We start from the raw sequence: 22760 nt of genomic DNA, 5'->3' as shown, positions 1-22760 counted from the left end.
ATGTTAGTACCACTCTGTTAAGTCCACCATGTAGTTTAAATTGTTCCCTGCCTGTGGTTACATTCACTGACTGCCAGAATTGTTTCAGGTTGGTGCTATCTAGGTTGAATTTGTAAAGTTCTTAAAATTATTTTTACAGGAATGGCAGAATGCATATTAGTGTCCCTTGGAACTTAATTTCATCCACTGAAATGAAAACTATTAAGTACACAGTGAAACTTCATTCAAAAAAAAATTAAATGGTTACTTTTTAAGAATGAGAATAAAATTAAATGAATTCATCCAGTTTAAAACAACCAGGGTACCAGATTATCTGAATCATTTTAATCCAAACTCAGAAGTTCGTAGTCTGATCACATGGTCTTTAAGAAAAATCAACTAAGTATCTCAAAACACAAAATGGAAATATTTAAAGTTTTACGTACAGCGGTATATTATTATTATGTAATAGCAGACCTCCTGATATTAGTTCATGTAAATCTCATGCCGCTTTTAAATACAAATGTGAAACATTCTTTTTAGTCCAGAATATAATTTTACAGTGGGTTTATTTTTTTTAATGAATTTTGTTTGCCTCAAGTTTGTGGTAATACTTGTCTTGCATAATGTAAATACTGCACATTTTAATGCATCTCAACTCCATGTGAGATGAGCCTTTGGTCCAACAGTCCATTGAGAATAAAACATTGTCTACATGTACTCTGTGTGAGATGAGCCTTTGGTCCAACAGCCCTAGTTAAGAATAAAAGATTGTCTACATGTATTACTATCATTGATCCATGGGACAATACTGGTTGTATAAAATTACATTTTTTATGATGAGAAAGTGATTCTATATGTAATAATCTGGGAAAGAAATAAGAGATCCTTATCTGCAAACATGTGACCAGTTTTGCTAGAAAGAGATAAAAACTATTAAATGTCTTCATTTCAATAATCACTCTACAGAATTTCAGCATATTTGACAGAACATTTTCTGGTGAATAGCGTTCTTTTATTATGTAAGAACGATGCCATTCCATATTCAGATTTGGCCACCAATACTAAAATATATAAAAACGATTTATCAGAAACTGCTTAGCAAGTATGATCAAATTTGGCAGAGGACTTTCTGCAATTGAGGTCTTTGAAATATTTACAAATGATGCTGATTAACCATAATTTAAGGACACAATAACCAGAAATAGCAAATCCTTTAATTGACTTCTGAAAAAGCAATTAGAATTTCACTCATAAATAAATAAATAATCTTGACATGCAGGAATAGCTTTAAACTTACAGAAAGATATATATATATATATATATATATATATATATATATATATATATATATATATATATATAACCCTCTCACTTGTCTGATTCTCCATGCGGGTTGCAGTTGCATCAGAATGGGCACTGCAACACAAACTATAAATTTTTACAAATGATGACAATGCAGCATATGATCATATGGCTACCACTGTACTCACAACAACAAAAAATACATTTACAAAGCTTTATCAGAAAAATTGCCTAACAGAATTTGACCAACTGCGACAGAAATCATTCTGGCATTGAGGCCTCTGAATATTGGACAAATGACCCTTATTCACCATCAGATATGGGTGACAGTAAAATAATCACTAAAATAATCACTTTCATTACATATGCAATGAACAACATTAAATGAAATTTCAGTAGAAAGATTCCTAGCGACTGAGATTTCTTGCATTGGGATATTAGGCAAATGTCAACCAGGCCCACTAGGGCCTTATGTTGCTGTGAATATTGCTGTTTTTGCATCCGTAGTTGGGATTGATAAAAGTACACAATTATTTGTTTGGTTTCTTCCCAATATTATTGTCTTCCTTAATGAAATGAAACCTAACTTCAGAAGGAGACTAAAGAGACCATAAAAATGCATCCTTTGTGCACAGATAACTTAAGTGTTGAGATGTTAAATTTGATTATGAAATTAATATAAAAGTGTTTTTTAAACGTTGTACTTTGTGAGAATATGTATGGTATTGTAATAATCACTCTACAAAATCCTCTTTCAATACTTGGAAACGATTTGTGTATCACCATAGCAACCAAACATATATCTTCATAAAAATACTTTGAATAAAGTGTGCAAACATTTTTTGTGTCATAAGATTCAAACATCTGTTTCATGCAACCTAAGGTGTGTCTACAACGATGGCATGTGCTTTTGGAGACAAGTTTTTGGACACATTCAAGTATACTTTATTTTTTCTACAGACAGCAAGGAATGCATTTTGAAATTACATTATGGCAATTTTAGTCTTTAAAAACAGAAACTGCCTGTGATAAAAGCAAATTTGGGTTTAGTTAAAGTATGAGTAATAAACATGACTGCTAATACAATGGTCCCTCATTATGAAGCCCCTTACATTTTGTGTGGGTTTGCTTGTAGATCTCACTAATTTGACAAAGTTTATAATTACCATTTGATTTAATTTAATCTTTTTCAAGTTGTTTGGTAAATGAATAAAACAATAATGTAAATCAGTAAAACAATAATGTGATTTCAGTTATTAAATGCTCTCTTTTTTGTTTTCATACACAATTAGAACATAACCTTGCTGTAACATCCCTCATTATAAGGTTCCTTTGCCTATAATACAGGTCACTATTGTGAAGATTAAGCAAAATATTAAAATATAAAAAATATTAAAGAACAGAATAGCATCAATAAAGTTAAATTACTGGTTATATCAGTTTGACAGGACAAGATATTTTACAGTTTTGTAACAAACATTCAAAACTGTAATAAAAAGTATATCACCATAATTGTATCATTGATTACTGAATGATTACGTTGTCCCTGAATTAAACCAGTCAGAAATCAATTCTTAATTTTGAGAGATGATTCACTTGGTACATGATACTATAATTCTTTTAATGTCCTGGATCATTATAATCCAGAAACAGAACAGGTTTTTGTTTTTGGGGATTAATTTGTGTCCTGAAGCGAATAAAAGTCTTTGCTTCCCCAATTTTTCAAACTTTATTTCAAATATTTAATGTTAATAGAAGACTACTATGAAGAAGGTTTAGGTAAACCAGATGTTGTGCATATTTAAGACAGTGGTGTATACCCAAACGGGAAAATTATGGTTACAGGCTAGTCACATTTGTCTGGATTCTGTTATCCAAAGTGTTGTGTTTATAGTATGTCCTAATGGGAACATTATTCTATTATCTAAACTGTTATGTTTATGGTAATTGTCCAGATGGGAACAATTCATTGCCAGTTATTCAGATGTTTGACTGTTTATCCATGGTGGATGAATCTGATGGTTTGTATTGAATAGTTTCCTTCAAAACTATATTCCAGTACAGAAATCATCCCAGAAAAACACCTGTGATCATGAGAGCCAGCCAGCTGCGAAGATCTTTCAAGATATAACACTATAGCAGGTTGTTCAGTTTATAATTTGCTATTTATGAGAAATAAAGCATTTGCTACATGTTTGACAGTTAATTACAAGATCTTGAACATTGTTTTAACCATCCTTTGACTGATATGCAGTTGGAATTGTGCACAGGTTACAGTGGAGCAGTTGAAAATTCCAGTTGCCTGTATCATTATTTTTATCACTTAGACTGAATTAGATGCACTGAAAAATATAACAGTTGTTATGGAAAACTAGTTCTCTCTCTTCCTGGATTTGGTTTTAGTTTGGTTTGGTGTTTTATGGTACAGTAACACAAATAGGTTATTTGGTGCCAAGGCAAAAATTCCATGTCTAAGGACACGCCATTGTAGTCAATTCCAGCAGATTGGGTCATAGGATTCAAGCCCACGCTCTCTCTGTCATACATTTGAAACTCCTGGAGTTTAGTTTGAAGAAGAAAAAAGGCTGCTCAGCATTGTCCAAATTATCTTAGAATTACTAAAGTGTCACTGACAATTTCATTTTTATCAGAAAGTTTTGTTTTTGTCTTTTGCAACAACCGTACTTGCATAATTACAAAAGTTCTTCAGCATCATTGGATAATGGATTGACAGGACACTTTCATTACTGACACTAGTAAATTAGAACATTTGGAAGTCACTGACTTTACTGTTATGCATCACTTGAGTAAACAATCATAATGAATAAAGGGCAGTATATGAGCTGTCAAGGGAAAGATGTATGTGTATACAGTGTTATTGGTGTGCCTCTGAAGGACATAACCAGAACTAGGTTTGTTTGGGTTGAGTCTGTTGATGTGCCTTGAAAGCCCACTATACCTGGTTTGGTTGAGTTGAGTTACTATAATGCATTTTACCTACAAGGGTTTTTCCTCCAACTGTATGTTGAGCATATCTTGATTGTCATATATGGGATAATAGTTAATATTGATGGGATAATAGATAATATAAATGGGATAGTAATTAATATAGATGGGATAATAGTTAATTTAGATGGGATAATAGTTAATATAGATGGGATACTAGTTAATATAAATGGGATAATAATAGATGGGATAATAGTTAATATAGTTGGGATACTAGTTAATATAAATGGGATAATAATAGATGGGATAATAGTTAATATAGATGGGATACCAGTTAATATAAATGGGATAATAATAGATGGGATAATAGTTAATATAGTTGGGATAATAATTGATATAGATGGGATAATAATATATATTAGGGAACAAAGAAAATATTCTTGTTCTAATTAATCTCCTACCACCACCAATTTATAAGGTGACAGTAAATGACCAAATAAGCACAGCCACCTGTATAAATGTGCCCCCACCCCTTTTGTTTAATAATGTTTGATTTTTTTTTTAAATTTGGCAATTGAAATAATTTATAACATTAGGGATGTATTTTACTACTAAAATATTCTGCCTATCTATCTCTCTCTCTCTCTCTCTCTCTCTCTCTCTCTCTCTCTCTCTCTCTCTCTCTCTATATATATATATATATATATATATATATATATATATATATATATATATATGTGTGTGTGTGTGTGTGTGTGTTTGCACATGTGTATGATATGTTTGTAGATATGTATTATATGTTTATATATGTGCATGATATGTTTGTTTATGTGTATTATGTTTTGATATATATGTTTGTATATGTGTATTATATGTTTTGATATGTATTATATTTATGTATGTGTAGTATATGTTTGTTTATGTGTATTATGTGTTTTGATATATAAGTTTGTATATGTGTATTCTATGTTTTGTTATGTGTTGTGTGTTTGTATTTATGTGTAATATATGTTTTGATGTATGGCAATGCAGACTAACTACTTCTGTAGTGCATTTGTAATTGCATCCTCAGAAATAACAAACCTAGTTTCAAAATAGAAAGTGCCTACCCATTAACACTTCCATGTGTGCTGTAAACACTTTAACCATGTACATTTGTTGCTTGTAATGGCTGTGTAGTAGTGGTGGTGGTGGGGGATTGGTTGCTTTTAAGACTGACAATTTAATTCAAGAAATCACACCATCAGAAATTAAATAAGCCAATACTACTTCTTGAAGTTTTAATAATAAAATAATATAATGTTGGGTGGGGCATGGTATGATTTGTTATCAGTGACTTTGGCAAGTTGTACAATATCACAACAGGCATTCATACTACACAGTAAGTATTCTTTACTTGAAGACAGCCACCAAATATAAATGTGAATGTTTATGATACCTGTTTATCTTTACTGGTGTATAGCATTATTTCCAGATGAAGACGTGTGACACGTTAACAAAAACTTTAAAGAAAGAATAAAATACATATGCATTATGGGTATCTTTCCTTCGTAAACCCAGTTTAAGTTTGACCTTGAAATCTGCATGCATGAGAAAGCACCCATCTTGAAAAACACCTATTTTGATGGCAGATCAGCAACAGTTTATATGTTTAGCTGTACTTAGATTCATGAAACTTGGTGAGGGGATGCATCATGAGGAGTTACTATACCTTCATCACTAATGTAGGTCACTGCAACCCATAGTTTATATTTTAAATTTTGTGTCTTGGGTTTATTTCTTAAACTCTGTTCATGCAGTCATCAAGCTATATGATTATATCTCTGCTGCACAAAAGAAGGCCATTGTGACCTTTATTTCTCATTTTATTTACTTGGGTTACATTTTTGCATTTAGCTTATGACCAGACAAGTTCTTTTGTACCATGTGAACCTACTATTATGTGAAAGAATGCATCTACACCCTCATCATAAAAGTTGGTCAGTGGGAACTATATTTCATGCAGCAATGATGTGGGTTTATTTTTGTAAAATTTCTCAATCACTGTTCATGCTAGAATTATCAAACTAGATAAATGTATGAATCACAGTGTTACAACAAAGAAAGGTCACCTTTGCCTATATGGGTGTGTTACTTCACCACAGGGCTAAGTTGGTCACAGTGAACTGCTTTTCATTCCCCATTGATTATGTAAAGATTTTTTCATTTAGTTATATTTCTCAGACTTTGTGCATGTACAGTCATGAAACTGATTGGTAGGCTTATCTTGGCAGGTATGACCTACTATAGTTAAAGGTAGATCATGGTGACCTACATTTTATGTTCTTTGAACTTTTGAGGGCTGTTGGATTATGCCACAGGATAGCATTCCATGAAAAGCATATTTCATTATTTACTGTTAGTTTTTATGTGGATTTCCTGGTTGGTACTTACTATAAATAAAACCCAATGGTCCATATTTAAACTTAATAGAATCCTTTCTCCATCCACAAATTTAAGTGCCAATGAAAATGTCAATCTTAGCAAAACCATGAATATTTATACCCACCAAAATTAAACAGTCTAAGTGAGGGAAAAATACCAAAATTTAATGTTTGAAAGAAAACCCTTGCATACTAAATATTGGTTTTAGTTTTCTTTCTTTTTTAGTATTTTTGTTTTAATTATTTATTTATAAATATCTATTTATAAATATATATTTATTTTTGATTAATGTACTAAAGCAGTTTTATCGGTTTAGTATTCAAGCAGTTTGGATGCTTGCAAAGCCCCATACTTGTGAGTCTCTCTTTTAGCAGTCTTGCCATGTTAATTGCTGTCAGCTCTGGTGTAAGGAAGAATGCAAAAGCCACACTGAGTACTTGATCAATACATCTGAGAATTTCATTATAGCGCCTGAGCGCTGTCAAATTACATTCTTATTAAAGACTGTTTTGGACAAGCAGAGCAACACATTAATCATCATAGCTATTAGAAAAAGTCTCTAAATAAGAATGCATGTAATCTTATTGGTTGATCATAATCATGTATTAGAATTGACGGAAGTGTAATTTGATTTAGTATTGGATTGCCATGTAATGCTTAGTTACTCATGCAACTTGTTCTGCTTTTTAAAGAAAACCATGGTTAAATAAGATGTTATATTTGTGGTACAGTTACAAGCAAAGTTGGCGGTCATAGCATGACTCATTGGCATAATTTAGAAAAAAGGGTCTGAATTTATGACCCTGCTGTAATGGTTTAGTATAGTTTTTTTTTCCACAGGCTATTCTTTCAAAAATATTCAGCCATTTCTTCTGTTCTTTTGAAATTATTGGGCCATTTTCTGTCATAACTGGTTCACAAAAAGATTATGTGGGAAAGGAAATGCCTGACTTTTTCTCTACATTTGAATTGATTGGATGAGATAGGTCACATGACTTTTCCTCCACGTATGATTTGATAGGATGAGAATTAGGTCACATGAGTTTGGCACTTGCTTAACTTCAGGTATAGTTTTAGGATTCCATTTTTAATGGGGTTAGTGTATATACAACGTCATTGTTTTACAGGCACTTTTCAGGCTTGTTCCAGCCTTGGAGAAAGTCATAATATCAAAACTTTGATAAAAACTGGTAATGATGAGCAGAATGCTCATTTAAATATACCTCCACCTCCCCTGAATTTCAGTTAATACTCTATGATAGAGATGAATGTATAGTCAAATAAGTGCATCCATTTTTTAAAAATGATGCATATACAATATTATTTCAACAAGCATATGTTCTGATGAGGTTTCACAAAAAACTGCATTAGAGGGACTACTATGGTTGCACAATGATATTGTGTCATTACGGCATTAAGCTACAGAGATAAGGGCAATAACTCTTAATAAAAATTGTTTCATTTGAATCAAACAAAAACTGTTGGATAGTTTGCATTATTGAGATTGTCATTCATTCCTACCAGACAAAAGAAGCATTTTAGTCAAACAAAATTTGTGCAAGTGAAGTGAGTAATTCTATTTATACCAGCATCTGCATTCTAGATGATAACCTTCATATTTACCATCAAAATCTGCCTGACTAGGTGCATTCATGATGGCTGGATGGAAGGATGGCTCAATGGACAGATACAAGGATTGCTATATACCCCTACCTCTGTAGAAGTTGAAAAAGCAGGGATGTAATACTTTTTCTACATTTTCCATGCTGAGTAGTGTTGGTTAGCACTGGACATATTATGGAGTGAATTTCTTGCAGGGTTTTCCAGATTCCTCTGGCTGTTTAGATCTTTATTTTGTAACATTGCCAATTTTTAGATGTTCTCTTGCATCTTTGATTATAGTATTACATTTGAGCCACTGAAAATAGTATAATGGAGCTTTATCCAATTACATGTATATAGATGTATCATGTATACATACTGTATCACATACCATAGCCCCCCAGTCTCAAGGTCATTAGCTCACTACAATGGAAAAAGTAATTTTGTTTTAATATCCATGGCCAGAGTATAACTTTTTTGAACCACTTGATTAAACTTGAGCCAGTATCATGTATAGATGGGGCCAAGGGCAAGGTCACAACAAGGGAAAATGTAATTATTTGACTAATGTCTTTGTATGCACTATAATCAAGCCCTCTCAATGAGCCAGTTACATATCATGTAAAGATGGGGCCAAGGGCACGGTCATGGTAAGAGAAAATACAATATCACCTATATCTTTGTATGGACTATAATCAAGCCCTCTCAATGAGCCAGTTATATATCATGTAAAGATGGGGCCAAAGGCACGGTCATGGTAAGAGAAAATACAATATCACCTATATCTTTGTATGGACTATAATCAAGCCCTCTCAATGAGCCAGTTATATATCACGTATAGATGGGGCCAAGAGCAAGGTCACAACAAGGGGAAATATAATTAGTTGACCTATATTATCATGCCCTGTCAAGGTCAAGGTTGCAGCAAGGGAAAATGTAATTCTGGTACTTGTATCCACACCCAAAGAATAATGTCTAATCACTGAAGATATTTTTTTGAAAGTCTAGCTAGTGATATATCATGTAAAGATGTGTGTGCTTTTCATAACCTTATGAGTCGGGGGGACTCATTAATGAAGGTCACTGCAGGGAACATATAGCTCAGACTTGTATGCTTTCATACACTTCTTGTTGATTACTTGTTCAGGCTTATGCAGTTTGTTAAGAGCAGTTAGTTGAACAAACATCATAGACCCTGATCTGCTGATAGATGATGCTACAGTAGATCTAGGTCTGTGCAATTTGAAGTTTGATTCAACCTGTAAGCAAGTGTATGCATTTAATTTGCTGAGTGCATGCATTTGATAAGTGCATATAACACCTGATATAAAAAATATGTGTGCCATTTTTATATCACTTTGTTTTCATACAACTGCTAGTTAGATGATACTGGAACCAGGTTATGTGAAATTCTTGCATACCATATTTATTCCCTTATAAGTTAATTCCAGTAGCAAACTGCACAGACCTAGATCTGCCATTGCATAATGGGCTGGCTGATCTGGGTCTATGCAGTTTGTTAAATGTAATCAGTACAACAAACAACATAGATCTGGATCTGCTAGTTCATGATTTGATGGCAGATCTTTTGCAGTTGGTTTAGACTTATAAAAAATATATAAAGTAAATTCTATATAATTGCTGAGTGGGGTAATGGGAAGCTGATATTTCTATTTACATTAAAGCTTTCATTTAATTAGGAAAGGAAAAGTTTGACTGACTACATCACACAAAGACATCTAAAAAAATCTCCATTATAACAATGGGCAGTTCGTTTGCTCTCAGTAAGTACATTTAGGGTATCTTTTTGCCTGGTCTATCACATGTCATCAACAATTTCACAATATTGCTTTGGCTGTTTTCCCAGAAGGAAATGACCCACAGAACAGTTGATTAGCTGGACATCTGTTTGTGACAAACCAGTGTCAGTGATTGAACCTATTACTGGATGTACTTCTTTGATTAATGGTTGGGCTTTGCATGGTTTCAAAAGTTTTAGCTTCTTAATTTGGTGCACTTATTGTGGGGAAGGGGGTGGATCCAGATTCAGGATCGGGGTCTATGTTTCTTGTTCTGTTGATTACTCTTAAGAAACTGTACAGACCCAGATCTGCCAGTGCATTATGTGGTGGCAGACCTGGGTGCGAGGAGTTTGCAAGTTTGCAGTTGGACTCATCAAGTATATACATTCTTATATCAATCCCTAAATTTATAAGTACACGAAAAGACACTGTTCATTCTGCTAAAAATGTTTCAGCAAGCAGTGGACATCATAACACTAATAAAATTTCTAAAATATTTCCGTAATAATTTTACATTTCTCAAATGAAATCAAGTGCAGTATTTATATGATTAAATGCATCAAAGGGGCCCTATGTGGCCAAGTGGTCTAAGCCCCTGTGTGTGGCCAAGTGGTCTAAGGTACTCATCTTTACAGGTCAGTGACATCTCACCCATGTTCTTGTTGGTTAAAGTTTCATTTCAGTCAATTGGGCTATGTGAGCAAGCCTGACGGTAGCTTCCAATGTGTTGTTAGTTCTTCTGGGATTTTCCTGGGTTCTTTCTCCACCACATTTACCATGACTAGTGAACGTAGACAATAACTTAAACACAATGTATCAAACTTGATCATTTTGTTTTGCATATTCTGGAAATGGTTGTATTTGAATGAAATGACTGTCATCCAGACGGCTGCAGAATTCTAAAAATATTTTATGTACTCTTTGAGTTTTACCTGCATCTTTATGTTAAATGCAAGTAACATTTTTCACTGGTGAGTAAATCTCTGGGAAAAATTGAGATAAAGTATTATGATTTTCTTAATGATTACAATTAGAACTGATTGGCTTAATTAAGTATTGATGCAGGTATATGATGTGACACTAGTCACACAAGGGCAGGAGTTAGGTACATATGAGTAAGTGGTAAGTGCGGTATTATAAAGTTAAGAATATCTTTATCTTAATCAGTAATATTGACTTCTAGACTTGCTATTGGAAATATAACAACCTCAAAGTAAAATATTGACTTCTAGACTTGCTATTGGAAATATAACAACCTCAAAGTAAAATATTGACTTCTAGACTTGCTATTGGAAATATAACAACCTCAAAGTAAAATATTGACTTCTAGACTTGCTATTGGAAATATAACAACCTCAAAGTAAAATATTGACTTCTAGACTTGCTATTGGAAATATAACAACCTCAAAGTAAAATATTGACTTCAAGACTTGCTATTGGAAATATAACAACCTCAAAGTAAAATATTGACTTCTAGACTTGCTATTGGAAATATAACAACCTCAAAGTAAAATATTGACTTCTAGACTTGCTATTGGAAATATAACAACCTCAAAGTAAAATATTGACTTCTAGACTTGCTATTGGAAATATAACAACCTCAAAGTAAAATATTGACTTCTAGACTTGCTATTGGAAATATAACAACCTCAAAGTAAGATATTGACTTCTAGACTTGCTATTGGAAATATAACAACCTCAAAGTAAAATACTGACTTCTAGACTTGCTATTGGAAATATAACAACCTCAAAGTAAAATATTGATATTTTATTAAATCAGATATACACGTAACATCAGCAGTAATCCATCATTTGATTTGATGCAAGTGCTACACGATATTCTGAAATTACTCTTCCTCACAGTGATCACCAAACCATACATTGCCAATTGAGCAATTTAGCACAATGTTTTTGGTTTTTCCTTAGGCATCTTCTTCAATAGTAATGGGTAGGCATGTGATCGTGGTTAGATATAGGCGAAAGATAACTCCCAAGGAAATGAGACATTAAAAATTAATTTAATTAAAGTTATTAAGCTTAGATATTTCTCGTGCAGAAAAAATAAAAGCCCAGTATTCTGAACAATTAATATATTTACATGGGATGCTTGCTAATTTGATCCACTGTGTTTCAGTGGCAATGTAATTCAGATTCTTTAACAGTTATCATGTACATTTTTGCTCAAGTGTCTCAGCAAAAAAAATTAACTGAGACTCAACCTGTAAAATTAAAAGCTATTATTTGTGCAAAATTGGATTTTAATAGTGAAATTATGTAAGGCTGACAGTGTTGGGCTAATCACATGTACAACATTTTGGAAATCCTACCATTATATGTACTTATTTCAGATGTTAAGCATACTAATTTTGTGAGGAGGTGTGGCAAGAACAGATGACATGAATATACAAGACATGTTCTGTACTGTCAGTCAAGTAAGAGGGCATTTTGTGTACCAGAAGAAACAGCAAGAAAATAAACAGAGATTAAGATAAAGGAGAGACTGAAATTTTGTATTGATTTTGGTCACTTGGAATGTCTGTAACAAAAGGATATCAAACATGTAGATTGTGAAATATTTTCAGGTTTTATGAATTTAGATCATTGAGAAAATCATGAAATTTGAAGGATGTCACAAATTTGCCTAGATTAAACATATTAAATAAATAAACTAAATCAAAAAGTAAAACTACCAGCTAAAGTTAACATTGCAGCTTTGAAACAGACAAAGTAACATGATAAAAACAATGTTGAAAATTAAGTTATGCTTCCATGAAATGTTACAATAGTCCCCTTTTGGACAACAGTTCCTTTTTACGAGAATTTCTTGCAAATCCTCGGAGTCCTAGTTTTTGGGTTTCCACTTATAGGAAAAACTTAGACTCATTAGAATTTCGATGCAGCTGTTTAAAAAACCTAGAGAATTTTGTGTGGGAAACATGCCCCTTATTTAATGTAACCAATCAGAATCAAATATCTCTGCCGCCTTTTTCCAGAGGTGCCAAAGTCAGGGTCAGCTTGACCTGGTAGTTTGAGTAACAGAGTTTCTGCGATCTCTCAGTTGTGACAACTTTACCATGAAAATGAAGTTTTCCTTGTCCCAAATTGTCCACCTGCCTGCTGTATAAACAAATGTTTAATTAGGAACAGAATTCTCCCTCTAAAGGACATTACCATGCGCAGTAGTATGGCGATATGATACACGCTTGTCTCCATAAATCTAATTAATGGTTCTCTGGTCTCAACTAATGTATTCTTGTTAGATCGACATAAAATTTGCCACTTCACAACACACACGCACGTTCACGCGGGGCCCCGAGTGGCTGAGTGGTCTAAAGCGCTCACCGTTCCGGATCACTGCCAGCTCACCTCTGTCTGCGTGGGTTTGAGTCCAAGGCTTGGCTAGCGTGGGTACGTGGGAAAGCCTGCCAGTAGCTTCTTATGGGTCGGTAGTTCTTCCCTGGGTTTGCCAGGGTTCTTCCTCCACCAGTTATACTGGCCGCCATGTATAGCCTATCTTGTGCTGAAAAATGTCGTTAAACCCTAGAACAACAACATACATACATACATACATACATACATACATACATACATACATACATACATACATACATACATGCATACATACATGTGTATTAATTTAATATGCACATTGAAGAGTTTTACTAAATGAAGATTGGAAAACAATACAAATGGATGACAAAGAAATAAAATGTACAAAATTATTACTGTACATGCTCATATATTATAGTTGAATATATGAAAACATTACTTAGTGAGGGGAGTGCAAATAAAAACCACTTTATTTTTGCATATATGTCACGAATTACTACTTGTTACTAAGTGTCTCTCTGTGCTCTGTCTGAAAACAGTATGGCGGCAGCTGGGCACAGTTATGTTATGGTTTGTATTAAGCACAAGGTAGATTTAAGTACAAGCGCCATTGAAAGCAGTAAACCCACATAAGAATAGCAACGGGCCTGTAAACAGACAAGACCTGAAAGAGAACAAACAGGGCAGGAGAAATTCATTGGAAATAGGCTTGGGCCAATTTCAATTGATTAACAATTCACCTTCTGAACAGTTGATAGATTTACTTGGACTGGTTGCTAATTACTTTTGTCCATAGTGTTTTAATGGAGATGAAACTCTGAATTTCTTATTTTTATCACATAAATTAGTGTCTATTTTTATCCATGACAGGTATCAGGGTGAAAAATTGAACTGGTTAATAAGGCTGTAAAATTGAAAACTATTCTTGAACAGAACGTAATGTATTAAAATAGAAATTATATAAAGCAATGCCATGAAAATCAGAACATTGTGGAAATTTCACCACTATGCCTATTTCTGTCATTAAGTGTACCAGTGTATTAATTTTGAAGTTTGTGTCTTGTGTTAAAAATATTTACCTGAAACATTTAGTAACCATAGTGATCTAGTGACCCAATGTTATATATAGTACTTGTTGAGTATATTAATGTGAGTGGGAGCTATTGAGTATACCACCATCACATAATGAAATGGGATTCTTGACCATAACTGCCTTATAAATAAAGCTGTGTTATAATGAAATTCTTTGTTGTGAGGGAATGTTGTATTTGTGTTGTGTATGAGCAGTAACTAGATGTGGACAAAGGGGGTTGGGAATTTATTGCTTCACACTGATTTTTTTTAAAAAACAGACAAGGAACCTTTTCATCAGTAAATTGCAATGAAGTTTTGTCTTTACAAAGCAATATTATTTTTTATAAATTCTTGTTTCACATAGAATCACTTGATACAATCTTTCAGGAAAGGTAGGTATTGTATGTTTGATGACCTATAACAAACTTCATTTAAAATGATTTTTTTCCTTCTTTCCCATAGAGTTACATCCCAAACCCATTCAAGTTGCGGGAGTTTGTGAGCACTCCACCTCCTGGCAATGAGCGTCTTTTCTGCACTATGGTACGGCATGGCGAGGAGACATCTGGTGGCCATTATACCTTGTATTTGGAATACCTTGGTGGTTTGATACCTCTTCTGAAAGGAAAGAGAGCTAGCAAGTTAAGGCCAGATTTTGTGATATTTGATCCGAAGATCAGGGCCACAGGACAAAGACATTCAGAAGGTAGGAGCTAACTTGATCTACTCTAAATATAACAGGCTGTGATGATGAACTATTACATGTAGTAACTTCATGTATAAAGTTTAGAATTCATGATCTTTGTACCATGGCATTATAACCTAAATCCTAAAACTAACCACCAGCATAGTTGGCAAGGATAACAATGTAAGTTGTAGATTGAAAGTATTGATTTTCTTTACTAAATATATGGGTATGCATGTCCAAAAGTTACTGATTGTCTCAACAGTGGATTGAAAAGCTAAATATGTGGTACCAATAAGCAGGCTTTACTCTAGAATCATATCATGACAGAAAATCAAAACATTTTGGAGTACAGTAAAACCTGTATTGAGAGACCAATGCAATGAAAGACCACCTGTCTTGAGAGACCACTTTCTTCATACACAGATTTATTGATTATATAGTGTTATGACCTGCCATGAGAGACCACCTGTCTTGAGAGACCATTAAGTTTTGGCAGAAGGGGTGGTCTTTCAAGAGAAGTTCTAGTTTTCTTTTCTTTATATGCCTGTCAAATGGTGGCACATAGATTGTTATGATGTCTGTCCATCCATCTATCCATCTGTCCTAAAGTCATCCATTTGGCTGTTTATTACATTTCTTGTTTCAGCAAAATAATGTTTGTTTTACAGAACCTACCAAACCTTGTCGATGGCCTGGACTTGGAGTAAGAATGAAGCCAGTTAATTTTGGCATCAAAAGGTCCAAGGTCAAGATCAGTGTGGCCAGAAGAAGAAAAATGGTTTCTTCTCAACAATATTAGTTTTTCATCTTATACTTGGACCAAAACTTTGTGATTGGCTGTCATTTGAAGTAAGGAAGAAGCCTGTCAATTTGATGATCAGATGTCAAATGTCAAGGTCATTGTGATTAAAGAAAAAGTGGTTTCTGAACAGTAACTTTGATCCTACATTATTGAGCTGGAGTAAACTTTGCACTTAGAGTATGGCAAGGGTCTGTTGATTTTGGGGTTAACTGGTCAAATATTAAATCATTGTAGCACAAAGACAAATTATGTTTTCAGAAGAGTTTTTGTTCTTGAGTAAGGTCCTTGAACAAGCTAAGAAGTGGATGACTTGAACTTAGGCTAATAAAGATGCCTATGGATTATGGGTTCTAAAGATCAGAGGTCATGGTCATGGTCATGGTAAGCCTTACACCCCCCCCCCCCCGTGGTTTCTGCAGATTAAGATTAGTTCAAGATTACATACCATCATGAATTGTCAAGCTTTGATCTGTTGGTCAAGAACCTATGAGCCACTACGGCTCTTTTGAATGCTGATTTCAGTAGCGTCCAAGTTTTTAACAGCGGGTAGGGAAAGACCCAGTAATCCATATCAACTGAACAGGTTGACTCCGCATGTAATTAAGAGTATGTATGTGTACTTTAAGGGTTGGGCTGTGAACAGTTACTAAGTTCATTAATTATGGCCATGTCTTCAGGGTCCAGGAGAAAACTAGGAGACAATACTGGTTCAAGAATGATGCCAACAATAATAGACAAAAACTGCAACTACATGCTCTGACCATTTCTTGCCCCGATATCAAGTTTCAATATGTTTGTGCATTTGCTTTCAAATGTTGACAATCAGGTGAGCGATGTCAGGGTGACTTGGACCTCTTGGTCTAGTGTTATTTTATTTCAGAATTAAAATCTTCTATTTTATAATTGTTTTAGCTAATACTCTGGCTTTCTCTTCTGAAGTCTTCTTCACAGGACAGGACTTAGTGAAAAAAATGACATCTATGAACCATGACAAATGTTCCCAGGAAGCTGATGTCTTGTTTGTGTCCATGTATTAATGTATACCAGACTTGCAAGTTTAAACACCAAACCTTTAAATCAGAATTTTAACATGGCTGACAATAATTATGATGTCACTGCAGGGAAAGTTACTCCACTGTCAGACCATACTAACACAGATGGAATAATCATATCATTAACTAATTATAGTTTATTTTCACCAGCAGAGTGTGATGGTGAAAACATTTGCATGGAGTACAAGTTGAGTAGTGACTCGGACTCCGATAGTGATGTATCAATAGATGGCTGTGGGTCACCGAGGGTCCACAGGAAGAGGAGTCAGAAAGCTTTTAGGCCTGGCAAAGTGGAAAGGAGTACGACATTCCGAACACTTAATGATCTCCTCTACAATGATAACTTGCCAGAGGTAATCAAACAATTATGATAAATGTGATTCGTTGTAATTTTAGTTTCATTTAGTTTTCTTTTTTAATTTTCTTTTTGTATGACTCCACCATATTCTGTGGATGGGGGCAAATTGTGTTACCCATGTCAGCCTATCATTGGTCATGTCTCCATCATGTATGTTTGAATTAGGTCTGTCATGACCATGTGTCCATTGTGTCCATTCTTTGAGCTTTGTCCATCTGCCATGACCATGTGTCCTTTGTCTGTTTGACTTAGGGCGTTGTCTGTCTGTCATGGCCATGTTTCCCTCATGTCTGTTTGACTTAGGTCTTTGTCCATCTGTCATGGCCATGTGTCCATCATGTATATTTGGCGTAGAGCTTTGTCCATCTATCATGACCATGTGTCTATCTTGTCTGTTTGATTTAGGGTCTTGTCCATCATTGCTATTTGACTCAGGGGTATGTCAATCATGTCTATTTAACTAAGAGTTTTGTCTGCCTGTCATGTCCATTAGGTCTGTTTGACCTGGAGCTTTGTCCATTTGTAGTAGCCCTGTGTCCATTATTTCTATTTGATTTAGAGCTTTGTTCTTGCATATTTCTGCATATTGAAACAAAGTTTTCTTGATTGCAATATATTGTTGGGGCCATTTGTGTCATGGATACATTTCTAGTCTTCTTGAATTCCGACATTACAGCCTTGAATTCTGACATTAACAGCCTTGAATTCTGACATTACAGCCTTGAATTCTGACATTACAGCCAAATCTTATTTTAATAGCCCATTCTGTAACCACCAACTTCATATATTCAGGGTTGTCATCCTAATGGGAGACTGGCAAAAACAGTTTGTTCTCAGCTAGGAAATGGCGTTTAATTTTGCAAACTTTGATTGAAATCATGTGCAAACAGGAATTTTCAGCTGCCACTTGATCACAGACAAAATATATAACTGAGTGATAATTGAACTGATCAAGAGTTCAGTTTATCTGAATTCTTCCCAAGATTTTCTGGGTTTGTGGAACTATTCAGTCAGTTGAGATGCATTTGCAGTATGGATCATTTAGGTGCATGCTCTAACCATTTATATAGTCAGTCCATTCACTCATGTGATAGGATTTGTCAGGTTGACTGGTTACCAGATACAGACCTGCCATCCCTTATTTTTTTGCCATAAGTCTAAAGAAAATGACCTTTAAAATACAGACTTAAGGAATAAAAGCAAAAATCTATGGAAAAATGATTGTTGCCAAAATATCTGAATAATTGTTTCATCTGCGTTTGATTTGGATTCAGGTTTCATATTAGAATTAGTGGAATTAATCAGGAACCAGACAAACTATTCAACAGTACCTCAAACACTTTAAACTGCACATATTTGTTTCATGCCATAGTATCTGCATGATCAAATTGTTGATTACAGAATTTTTCAAATATGGTGTTCAGCAAGTGAAGCATGTTACAGATGAAACCGAAATTAAACCTCACAAAAAGTGTTAATAATCAGCACAAAGAATAAAAAGGAATATTCAGATTCTTGTGAATAAAAGCAGGGAAGGATGCAAAATTATGTTTATTGGACATCACTTGTCAATTTGAGTATGTCTCGTTGCAGGAGATATGATTGCCTTCATCATGTGAAATGGAATAACAATTCCAAGAATTAATTTCAAGTTGAGAGATAGCAACAAGCTATTGAGTATTGAGGGGCATAGGGTTTGTGCAAAATTAGTGATGGTAAATAAGATCTGTGTGTACTTTACAAACTTTTCAGTTGAACATAATGTTTACCATCGCTACATGTTTAGAATACCGAACTTTTAAATATGTTTTCTAGCTTTACAGTAGCAGTTGTTACAATATACTGAAAATTGGGGGCCCCGAGTGGCCGAGTGGTCTAAAGCGCTCTCCGTTACGGATCACTACCATCTCACCTCTGTCTGCGTGGGTTCAAGTCTAGGATTCGGCCTATGTGGGTACGTGAGAAAGCTTGCCAGTAGCTTATCGTGGGTCGGTGGTTCTTTCCGGGGTTTTCCCGGGTTCTACCTCCACCATTAATACTGGCTGCCATGTATAGCCTATCGTGTGCTGAAAAATGGCGTTACACTCTACAACAACAACAACAACTGAAAACTGGTCAAACTTACGGGAAAAAGATCAACTGCCTTACTGAGATTGACTCATCAGGGTTGGCAGGTCTGCACTCAGGGTGTATTGCATATCAGTATCTTGTATAGGATATATGAAGACCAGTCTAGTGTCAAATTGGGTCAAGATGCGAGTGTTGTCTGCAACTTGTCATCTTGATAAGTTTAAGAAGAAAATAATAAAGCAGTTCTCCTATTGATATATAAAGTTAACAACTGTGATAAATCTTTGCTTACTATTTGTCTGTTCACACTGGAAACTACTCCATCATTGTTATCAAGAAACATTGTCTTTAATAGTAACCTGCAATGCAACTCTCACTGCAACTTTCTTTTGCAGTGAACTTTACTAGCAGTCCTTGCTAAAGATGTAGAAATGTATGGGCTGCATTTTTTCAGTGCCGTATTCCACACTCAATGTGTACTTGACAATAGTTGAATTTAGTATATAGTTCATAATCAGATTTCATTAAACGTACATTTTAGGACACCAACCACGTGTAAGTGGATTTAAAAAAAACTAATTTCTGTTTATCATTTTATAGAAAGGTATTTAATTCTTAAGAGCTTGTCAAAATTTAAAAACAACCCATTTCTAAAATTTTCTTCATTTCAGCATACACAGTTAAGCAGGGCAAAGTTAACATTTTTATTCTGCAAATTTAAATGAGTTACATAGAAATTTATACGAATTTCAGTGTTGTACTTGTTTTATAGTGATACATCCTATGGTAGTTATACTTGTTTTATAGTGATACATCCTATGATAGTTATACTTATTTCTAGTGATACATCCTATGGTTGTTATGTTTGTTTTATAGTGATACGTCCTATGGTTGTTATACTTGTTTCTAGTGATACATTTTGTGGTTGTTATAGTTGTTTCTAGTGATACATCCTATGGTTGTTATACTTGTTTCTAGTGATACATCCTATGGTTCTTATATTTGTTTCTGGTGATACATCCTATGGTTGTTATATTTATTTCTAGTGATGCATCATATGGTTGTTATATTTGATTCTGGTGATACATCCTGTGGTTGTTATATTTGTTTCTGGTGATACATTATATGGTTGTTATACTTGTTTCTAGTGATGCATCCTATGGTTGTTATTTTTGTTTCTGGTGGTACATCCTATGGTTGTTATACTTGTTTCTGGTGATACATCCTATGGTTGTTATACTTGTTTCTAGTGATACATCCTATGGTTGTTATTTTTGTTTCTAGTGACACATCCTATGGTTGTTATATTTGTTTCTAGTGATACATTTTGTGGTTGTTATATTTGTTTCTAGTGATACATTTTGTGGTTGTTATATTTGTTTTTAGTGATACATTTTGTGGTTGTTATATTTGTTTCTAGTGATACATTTTGTGGTTGTTATATTTGTTTTTAGTGATACATCTTGTGGTTGTTATATTTGTTTCTAGTGACACATCCTGTGGTTGTTATATTTGTTTCTAGTGATACATTTTGTGGTTGTTATATTTGTTTTTAGTGATACAGCTTGTGGTTGTTATATTTGTTTCTAGTGATACATCCTATGGTTGTTATGTTTGTTTCTAGTGATACATTTTGTGGTTGTTATATTTGTTTTTAGTGATACAGCTTGTGGTTGTTATATTTGTTTCTAGTGATACATCCTATGGTTATTTTTGTTTCTAGTGATACATCCTATGGTTGTTATTTTTGTTTCTAGTGATACATTTTGTGGTTGTTATTTTTGTTTCTAGTGATACATCCTATGGTTGTTATTTTTGTTTCTAGTGATACATTTTGTGGTTGTTATTTTTGTTTCTAGTGATACATCCTATGGTTGTTATTTTTGTTTCTAGTGATACATTTTGTGGTTGTTATATTTGTTTTTAGTGATACATCTTGTGGTTTAGTACATGGTCATGTTTTCTATCCAAGGATTTTCTTGGAGAGCCTTATATAGGAAACAGCTTTTGGTTTTATAAATGATTGTTTTTGAAGCCAGTCTGTTGTTGATTCCATTTAGTAAAGATCAGTTTCATCTAGGAGAAAACCTGGAAAGGACCCAGAAATGTAGAAATTTTTATGTGTGGGAAACCATGCATATTGGTCAGTAGAATTCTGTCCCTTCAGTAATAACCATATATACAGTGCTGTCGGGCATTTCTGCGCATCAAAGGTTTCCGTCTCCAATATTGAAGCAAAATACATACCAAATTTGACCAATTGACAAAAATAAAATACTGCAATGCTTACCATTTGAAAAGAGGCAATTGTCACCAAAATATTCTGTTCAAAATAATATTATTTTTGGACACATGGGATACCACCCCCATGTTTTCGTGACTCTTGAAATGTGGGCCTATTCTGCGCACAGCTTTAAAAAGATGTATATTTATCCATCGGGCTGTAGAAATGAAATACATTACTTTCGACTCTTTCTATCAGCAGTTCGTTTGAGTAATTAGGTCAGGTTTATAGCTAGGTTTACAAAATTCATCATAAAAATGCCAATAAATGGCAAAAGATATTAAGCAAACTAAACCGATCTTGTACAAAAATTAGTAAAGTTCAATGATTTATAAAAATATTAGGTGGAAGAGAAACAACAATGAATAAAATGTAATGTGTTTACAATGTCTTGTTTATGGGGAAAAATTACTAAAAAATTTAAAAACAGACTATACACTGGGAAATTTCTTGAGAATCCCGTTCTAGCAAGAAGTTTATATGTTGGGTAGCGGATGATTTTGTATGTGTGAAACAACTTCTTGCAACTTCTTTTATATAATGTATGTATTTGTATGATTCTAAAAGATACATAGTAAATAGGATTTTCTGGGTTACAGGTTCAAGATGGTCATAGAGTGGGTCTTGATGTTGACATTTAGAAATCACATTTTCATATCCATTTCGAGTCAGAATGTGGGATATTTTTGTACACTTTATGAATATCACTTTTCTTAAAGCATGATTGTTCTTTCTTAATACAAGATGAATATTTGACTCAAAATGACACATGATCCATTGTTTATAGAAATGACATATACTTGCGCAGAATTATTCGACTCGCAGAATTGGCCGACATGGTGGTACTCTCAAATTGCAAACTAAAAAGATCCTGATCTGCTGTCAGATAATGTATCTGCAGATCAGGGTCTTTGTTTGTTCTAATGATTACTACTAGCATTTTGCAATGGCAGATGTGGGTCTGTGCAGGCTGCAGTTGGACTTGTATTATAAGTGAGTGTATATGGTATTAAGAGGTTAGGGCATGTATGCAGTATAACAGTT

General features: G+C 34.0%; 1 protein-coding gene across 1 annotated transcript in view; it reads left to right on the top strand.

Moving 5' to 3' along the window:
* The window catches only part of LOC149786798 (tubby-related protein 4-like), a 341424-nt gene that overhangs the window by 286299 nt on the left and 32365 nt on the right, over window positions 1-22760 (top strand). The window contains exons 10-11 of the mRNA XM_089977301.1: window positions 14925-15168; window positions 17155-17357. Coding sequence (XP_089833427.1) covers window positions 14925-15168; window positions 17155-17357 — 447 coding nt within the window. The remainder of the gene's footprint in view (window positions 1-14924; window positions 15169-17154; window positions 17358-22760) is intronic.

Source organism: Sinohyriopsis cumingii, chromosome 12, assembly GCF_028554795.1.
Source record: "Sinohyriopsis cumingii isolate HCF-2022 chromosome 12, ASM2855479v2, whole genome shotgun sequence".
NCBI classification, from domain to species: Eukaryota; Metazoa; Mollusca; class Bivalvia; order Unionida; family Unionidae; genus Sinohyriopsis; species Sinohyriopsis cumingii.
The sequence above is the reverse complement of the archived record's forward strand: the minus strand, read 5'-3'. Positions and strand labels throughout refer to the sequence as shown.